The sequence below is a fragment of the Acyrthosiphon pisum genome, chromosome A1 (assembly GCF_005508785.2).
Source record: "Acyrthosiphon pisum isolate AL4f chromosome A1, pea_aphid_22Mar2018_4r6ur, whole genome shotgun sequence".
In the NCBI taxonomy this organism is placed as follows: Eukaryota; Metazoa; Arthropoda; class Insecta; order Hemiptera; family Aphididae; genus Acyrthosiphon; species Acyrthosiphon pisum.
This window is the reverse complement of record NC_042494.1, coordinates 97498767-97507814: the sequence shown is the minus strand read 5'-3', so window position 1 is coordinate 97507814 and position 9048 is coordinate 97498767. Positions and strand designations below refer to the sequence as shown.

Here is a 9048-nt window from a genome sequence, read left to right as displayed (position 1 = left end):
AGTATCTTTTATGATAGGAAAGTGAACATAGATGGTACTTTGAAGGGTCAAAAATACAAATCTTCCAGTAGTTTTCAAAAACGACGTGAAAAACAAAAGAAAAATTAAGGAAAAACGAGAATTTTTGCGCAAAATTGGGTTTTGGTGTAACTCTAAAACAATTAATGACCATAGGTATATGAAATTTGACTGAATGTTCATATTTGCATTTTCTATACACCATAATATTTTCCAAATATTTTGACTAATTTTGAGCTGCTTACGAACATTTTCAATTTCCATTTTTTTATTTTTTTTATATGAATATCAATAACATTTTATTTATTGTTGAAAAAGCTGGATAATTTAAAAGAAGACTTCCTAGTATGTTTTTTCAACGACAGATGAAAAAAATTAAAAATCCATAGTCACAATTTTTTTTTATAAGCACCTAAAGTTCAAATATTGACAAAATACGTAAAAATGACGAAAATTTGCAAATTATTTTGAGTTAGAAATTCATATAAAATTTTCTTTTTAAATCTACGATTTGAAAATGTAATATAAGATTCCTAATAAGTTTGTCTACCTTTATAAAAAAAAAAATGTCTACAAGAAAGTCAAATAAAATTTTTATGAGCGTTTGAAATTCATATTTTTACAACATTTTATATTCACTCGATTTCTCATGTAACGATTTTCTTATTTTGTTGTAATTAAAAAACGAATGACTGTAAATACTTGAAAATTTCACTGAGTGTTTATATTGGCATTTTCTATACACGATAAAATTTTGAAAATATTTTGACTCTTTCTGAACTGTCATTTTTCAATTTTTTTAGTTTTTTTTTTCTATAAATATCAATACAATTTTATTTGTTGGGTAAAAAAGCGTGAAAATTTAATGTAAGTCTCCTGATATATTGTTAAAATAGCAGTTGAAAAATATTAAAAATACATAGCCATAGTTTTTTTTAATAAGCATTTAAAATTTGAATTTCGACAAAATTTATCAAATTTAAAATTTAATAATTATTTTGTAGTTAAAAATGTATAAAATGTTCAACTTTTATATCTAAGGATTGAAAATTTAAAACAAGGTTCCACGTAAATAGGTAAATATATAAATTACTTTATTCACAATAATATCATCAAATATACTTAGTAATATCATAGGCTGACTGACCGTTTTCGCTCAGAATCGTTTTTCTTATATAATAATATTTTATCATTGAATTCAAATTTAACACCATCTATTACAGTGACCTACTTGTAAGCTACTGAGCAGCAGAGCGACATCCACTTACTTACCTTTTTTTTAAATTTACATTTTAAACTAAAAAAAAACACTAACTTTTAACTTCTACTCTAACTTATGTTACTATTTTCACCAAACTAACTTTTAACTATAACTAAGTTAGACATTTTTTTATTTCAGTAACTATAACTTATATTCTAATCTAGTTAGTTTTTATATTAAAGTAACCAATTTGAAAAAAGTGACTAACTTGCCCAGCTTTGTTTATGTACTGTGTTTGGGTAACCCAAAAATGGATGTTAAATTGTCTTTATCGGGTTGTCGAGTATTCTACCGATCTATCATAAGTAAAATATTTTTGTGTTTATTGGCTACTTGGGTGTCGTCACATTCACTTGTCACTTAGCTATCTACTCGACTCCATTGCACGGCGTGACCCATTTTATAAATTTATGCTGTATACCTATGCAAGTTTAATATGGTTTTAGATTTCAAATAACACATTATATATAATATATATTTATTAAAACTATAATATAGAATAATATAGAATAATATAGAATAATACTAAATTATAATAAAATGTATACATTTGTTTAAATATTGATTACAATCTGGTTAATTCACATAAAATTAACAGAGCATCGTTACCTAATAATAACATAACAATATTTTGAATAATTTAATCATTTTTTTTTCCGTAGGTGGTGGAAAAGTCATTGATGCATCACAAGAGATGATAGCGTTGGGATTCTGTAATATTTTCAGCTCGTTTATGGGATCTATGCCCGTTGCGGGTAGTATGACCAGGTCTGCTCTTAACCATACAACCGGTGTCCGTACAACGTTCAGCTCAATATTTACAAGTAAAAGGCCAAACATTGAATCGCAAGTTGTACACACTAGTAACGTTTTAAAAATCAATTTTTAGCTATATTGGGCATGTTGTCGCTGTTGTTTTTGACACCACTTCTATATTACATACCCAAGTCTAGTTTGTCCGCTGTACTCATATGTGCGGTGACTTCAATGTTTCGATACGACATGATGATTTCGTTGTGGAAAACCAATAGTAAGTAACCGTTCATTTTTAATGTGATCTACAACCTTACAATTAACTTCTCTATAATTAATGTGAGTTATATATCTACACGTGTGTCACAGTTTGTAGAAGTAATCACCTTATAAGACGTATAATTATTTAACATATTATTAAAATAAATATCTTATAAAATATGGTAAAATGTTTTAATTTCCCGAACATTCAATCTTGTTTTTATATTTTAGCTTTAAACAATTTTAATGCATTCTGAAGTTTTTTTATTGATTAAAAAATAAGTAACATCCAACTGTTTTAGTATTTTATATATTATACAAGACTAAAACCAAAATCACTATACCGTGTGGTACTATCGAGTTCATAGCTTAAAATACAATATTCAACTCAAAGGTAACTACGTGTTACCTATCTACATTTTGTAACCTGTGTATTGACCTTATACGATGTTTAACATTTTTTTTTTTATTATTATTATTAAACAGACTTTTCGCGTGCATCTGTTTCAATATTTATATAAATGTAATATAACTGGTAGAATATGTTGTCAATTTTTTAAACATTCAATCTTGATTTTATACTTTAGCTATAAATAAAAACCATTTAATATCTCTTAAATTAAATCTTTAATATCTATTTAATAATTTATATCTCATACATATAGAAATTCTAACGTTTTTATTGGTTTAAAAAAATTAAGAAACATCCAATACTATCTTAATACTTAATTAATCAAGACCAAAACCCATGTATCATATCGTGTTTAAAATTGAACATACAGTTTAACTTGTAAGCTAATAAGTTTACTTTTATATGAGTTATTACGAGGGCATGACATTCGTGGCACTTATACCAATTAGAGTTTAAAGATCTATTGACAATTGTCTTTATGACTTTATGATATATTTTTGTATACCGAAATAATCACAGCAATTTCTGTTTTCATATATCACTAGCTGCTATATTATTAGTATAACATTTTACTAAAAGTACATCATGAAATGATCTCAAAAATATACTCATCTTAAAATTCGATAATAGGTCTTTGAACTCTAGTGTCCCGCTTTCCCACCATAGATGTCTCAATTTAGACTTGGTGGATCCACATTGCTCATAAATATATGACCAACTGGATATTATTCACGTCCTCCAAGTTTTAAAATTATATCTCTCTCTATTTCCATAATTCCATGTCACCGTGATATTACCATATTAATTATTGTTAAGATAATACTTTATTATTAATTTTATCTTTTGCACATATGTTATATTATATTGCTGTAACATTGATATAGTGTACGCCGAAACATAATACCAGGCCCGTCGCTTGGCCACAAGCAAGTCATTCGTTGATTTAGGGTGACATACAATTTTAAAGAAATTGAAGGCGGCAAAATTAAATAAATATCGATAAAGATGAGCGGCGGAATCTTCGCTTTAGAGCGGAAAATACCTAACGACGGGCCTGCCTCATACGGTATATCGTTATGGGACCTTTTTATCAGGCGAGCCTATAACCTTTTTCAACTTGCGGGCTACATTTGAAACTCATATTTATACTGCAAGCCGTACCTATATACCTGTTCATTTTGATAAAATATACACCATTAATACACTTAAAAATTGTAAGGTATTTTGTAATTTTTAAAAGTTTATTGATAACACATTTTTTTTTAATTATAATTTTTATATTTATCTATACCTAAAAAAAACTTTAATTTTATAAAATAGTCACGGGCTCACGGGTTGGACACGCCCGTTTTATATACTATCCGATGTCCGTTTATATTAACAAAATATGTATACGAACCAATATTGAATATAGTTTAAATCGGAACAATTTTAACGGTGCCTACAATCGTTAAGATCACAATAATTATATTATATCTAATACTTATAAGAAATTGGGTTCTATTATACAGGGCGTGATCTAATACCGTTCACCACCGCGTTCGTATCGTGTTTGATATTCGACGTCGAGATGGGACTTCTGTTCGGCATCTGTGTCGACTTACTCTGCGTACTATATCGTAGCGCCAGACCGTCGATTTCCATCGAAAAAGAAACTGTGAGTAAACACAAAACATTAATATTTTTCGTTTCCACTGCAAATCGTTTTAGATTTTATCAACCCTTCTACGCGTGAAGTTATTATTATTATTATTATTATTATTATTATTATTTATTTCTATTTGAATTTTGTATGCAAGTGATTCGCTAAAAATAGTAAAAATAAATCCTAGTCCTATACTCGAACAGTAAAACCTAAGATTTTAGTTTGTTGCATATTTGCTACAGCATGCATTTACAAAACAAACTTTTGTTAAGTTTACAAATACAATAAATTAGTCTTTGGTAATTTTGTAAATTATATAGGCACCAATTTTTTATCAACTAACATAACAATAAAAATATAATATCAAGTATCATAAATGATAAATCACAATATTACTATTATTTTAGTATAGGCATCACTTATTTGAATTTTTAGATAAATACTTAATAATTCTTCCAATATTTTTAATACAAATTACTAAAATTTAAAATATTATGTTATTAAAATTAAAAAAACCCGAACAAATTATAATATTTGAAATAGAACCAATTTTTATTTTTAACCTCTTTTTTATACAGGAACAATTTTGTGTTCTGCAAGATTTTGTGGGGCCCTGGGAAAATAACATTTTTGGGCCCTAACTTAAGGCCCCTAACTTACAAGACGGGGACCTGGGTATAAATGCCTAGTCTGTCCTCCTAGCGTCACCAACTTCTACATAATAATAATCAGAATTTCCTGATCGTTATGATGAAACTCAGTTACAACATATTATTATCACATACATTCTATACCTACTGAATTCGAACGACAAACTAATTCTTTTTAGAACTCGGGTTACGTGAAATGGGTGGTCAGGCCCAGCAGCGGTCTACTTTTCCCAGCGGTGGACTTTATGCGACAGCGGATCATTGCCGAGATGTCATCTTCGGAACGTCCGAACAAACCGAATCTCATAATTGTGGATTGCGTGCATTTCGACAAGACCGACTTCACAGCTGCTCAAGTAAGTGTACTCGTGCTCTAGAATTTGTATAATATAATTTCAATACAACAGTTGTAATATTAGTGTTTCCCAAATCACTTATTATGACTAGTGACTACCCTTCGTCTAGCGGTCGACACTTAAAAAAACTTTTATTGTTTGTTATGTACTGTAATATTTCAGGTTCTAGTCTAACAATATATATTTATATTATATAGTTGAATCTTTTATTCTTGTTATCTGCTAGTGACACGTCATAAAAAATTAACTAATTTGGTCATTATGTTTTATGTAAGAGCGTCGTATTTTAATCTATTGTTTATTTTTTTCAGGGAATAAAATCGTTGATAAATGAACTGAAATCCGAGTCATGTCAACTCGAACTGATGAACGCCAAGGAATGTGTAGCAGCTATACTAGAGGCCACACTGAACGTTAAAATCTTGTCTATGGTTCCGCTTCAAGATTCTATTAAGAAATTTAATTTTAGTATGTGCATTGTATATTTATAGCTTTACAATATATTCAAGTCTTAGTAAAATTAACCTTTTCATGGAAACCGAGTTTTAAAATTGCTAAAATATGAAAAAATCCATCAAGTACCCACTCGCTTTTTCATGAAATTAACGCTCAAATTTTACATCGTATATTATTTTGGCAATTTCGCCATCCATGTTTCGTTATATAGTTTATTATTTTTCATTAAATCGCTGTAATTTTATCTTACAAGAACATCTTTATATACCCATTATGTTGGTTTATAATATCTATATATCCACAGGTCTATAGATTAAAAAAAAATACAACATTACTATTTTATTACCATATAATTATTTTTACAAAACAATCTTTATACAGCAATTTATTAAGTATCTATCATTATTACAGATGAAGTTATCACATTTTAACATTTATTCAAAAATTATTATTACTTACATAGTTACATGCCTTAATTGTAATTGGTATTGAGTTTATTTTCTGTCTGTCATAGTATTGGAGCAACACATACACATTTCTTTTAATCTTTAACTTTGATCAAATTTTATCAAACGCTTGTAAATAAAACATTGTGACTATGATTTTGAATTTTTGTGAAAAAGCCGAATTAATGTATGTAGGTACATAAAATAATTATATAATAAAAAGTTAATAGCTACATAATAAACAAACGATCACCATTGATATAGTGACAAAGGGCGTGGACACGTTCTTCGTGTACCGAATTCTTTATTATTTTATGGTACCCAATAGTTTTATTCTGATCCATTGGCAAAGTATTCAGACGCTGTCTTTTTAACTAGGTACCTACTTGTTTTTTTCTTCAACTCGTGTTCGACCTAAATACAAACAGTGAAATCTTTATTTTCACTTGATAGCAAGTTATTTCCATATTTAAATATAAATGTGTTTTTAATTAAATGTTTTTACCATTACAGTTCAACCTGATCTCAATGGAGTTGAATCAATGACATTACACGAGATTAAAATGAAAAATATTTGTGAACGCAAAGCGTGATTGTTACTTACTATTATGTAATTTTACTTTTGTATACTATATAACTATTTATAAATTTGTAAATTATTATATAATTTTTACTATTTTATTGTTAACTATATATTTATATACTAATAAATATATATAAATAATGTATATTGTTATAAGATATTGTGAAAAACTAATAAATGTTTTATTATTCTTTTACTGTATAATGGATGGTATTAATTTTGAATTAAATGATATGATATCATTGTATAAGAAAAACGATTCTGAATGGAGACGGTATGTCAGTCTCCTATAAGACATAGTATATACTTATCTATGGTAATAAAAAAAAATTGACCTATAATAGGTAGGTACCTATAATAAATTCCAAATTAATCATATCACAATATCCATTAGGTACTTATAACGCGTTATACATCAACAACTAACCGTGATACTATCGTAAATATATAAAAGTATACTTTAGAAGTTTCGAGTACCCACGAATAATATTATACAATCATAACAAAATAATTAAAATAGTTATTCTAGGTTTTTTAATATGTAATTTCGTCTTAATTTTAAATTAAAATGACTATAAAAATAAACTGTGCTTATGTATTTTTTAGATTTATTGGTAGCAGAATTAACTACTTACATGAAATCTTGTTTTAAATAGTCAAGCCTTAAATATAAAAGTTGAACATTTTATAAATTTTTAACTACAAAATAATTATGCAATTTTAAATTTAATAAATTTTGTCAAAATTCGATCTTTAAATGCTTATAAAAAAAAATTGTGCCTGTGTATTTTTAATATTTTTCAACTGCTGTTGTAACAATATATCAGAAGCCTTGTATTAATTTTTTACACATTTTATCCCAACAGATAAAACTTTATTGATATTTATAGAAAAAATACTAAAAAAATTGAAAACTGACAATCTTAGTAAAAAGCTCAAAAAGAGTCAAATTATTTTCAAAATTTTATCGTATACAGAAAATGCTGATATAAACATTCAGTTAAATTTTCAAGTATCTACAATCATTCGTTTTTTAATTACAACAAAATAAGAAAATCGTTACATGAGAAATCGAGTGAATATCAAATGTTGTAAAAATATGAATTTCAAACGCTCATAAAAATTTAATTTGACTTGCTAGTAGTCATTTTTTTTTTAAAAAAAAAGGTAGACAAAGTTATGAAGTATCTTGTATTACATTTTCAAATCTTAGAACCAACAAATAAAATTTTATTGATATTTATAGAAAAAAAAAATAAAAAAAATGGAAACTGAAAATGTCCGTAAAGAGCTCAAAATAAATCAAAATATTTGAAAAATGTTATGGTGTATAGAAAATGCTAATATAAACTTTCAGTCAAAATGTTGTGTACCTACGGTCATTTGATTTAGAGTTGTACTAAAAACCAAAATCAATTTTCTCGAAAACAGATTTTGCGTAAAAATTCCCGTTTTTCCTTAATTTTTCATTTGCTTTTCACGGCGCTTTTGAAAACTGCTGGAAAATTTTCACTTTTGACCCCCCAAAGTACCAACTAGATTCACTTTCTTATCAGGAAAAATACTGTTGAAGAAAATTCAAGAACTTTTACTGTCCTAAAAGGTGATGACAGACACAAAAAAAAATTAAAAAATTAATTAAAAAATTAAAAAAAAAACACACATCATTGTAAAATCAATACATTCATCGGTCCACTCAGAATCTAAAATAAAATTTTTGAAATAAATTTAAAATTCAGTAATATTAAAAATGTTTATAGTTGGTAGAGAGATCGCTTTTAGATCTGAGATCTATGAATGTCAATAAAACATTATTTGTTGAGTAAAAATACTTGAAAATTTAATATAAGGCTCCTACTATATTATTACAATGACATTTATAAAATATATAAAATTCTTAGTCACAGTTTTTTTTATTAGCATTTAAAGTTCAAAAATTGACAAAATATGTAAAAATCACGAAAATTAGCAGATTATTTTGAGTTAATAATTCGTTAAATTTTTTCTTTTTAGAACTAAGATTTTAAAATGTAATACAAGATTCTTTATAGGATAATCTACCTTTATCAAAAAAAAATGTCTATAAGAGACTCAAATTAAATTTTTATGAGCGTTTGAAATTCATATTTTTACAACATTTGATATTCACTCGATTTCTCAGGTAACGATTTTCTTATTTTGTTGTAATTAAAAAACGAATGACTGTA

At 26.7% G+C, this 9048-nt stretch overlaps 1 protein-coding gene across 1 annotated transcript; it reads left to right on the top strand.

The window, feature by feature from the left end:
- The first annotated feature begins 1918 nt into the window (after positions 1–1918).
- On the top strand, positions 1919–7042 carry LOC100162816 (sodium-independent sulfate anion transporter). Its single transcript, XM_016807148.2, has 6 exons — positions 1919–2103; positions 2169–2309; positions 4217–4362; positions 5180–5356; positions 5668–5824; positions 6772–7042. Exons 1-6 carry the CDS (start codon positions 1974–1976, stop codon positions 6849–6851), a joined length of 831 nt encoding a protein of 276 aa, XP_016662637.1. The 5' UTR covers positions 1919–1973; the 3' UTR covers positions 6852–7042.
- The last annotated feature ends 2006 nt before the right edge of the window (positions 7043–9048 follow it).

Bases quoted from the DNA above. Each gene is read 5' to 3' on its own strand.
- LOC100162816 (XM_016807148.2), top strand. From the start codon at position 1,974: ATGATAGCGTTGGGATTCTGTAATATTTTCAGCTCGTTTATGGGATCT. The intron at 4,363-5,179 runs GTGAGTAAACAC...AATTCTTTTTAG, and splicing joins TTTCCATCGAAAAAGAAACT to AACTCGGGTTACGTGAAATG. The intron at 5,825-6,771 runs GTATGTGCATTG...TTACCATTACAG, and splicing joins TATTAAGAAATTTAATTTTA to TTCAACCTGATCTCAATGGA.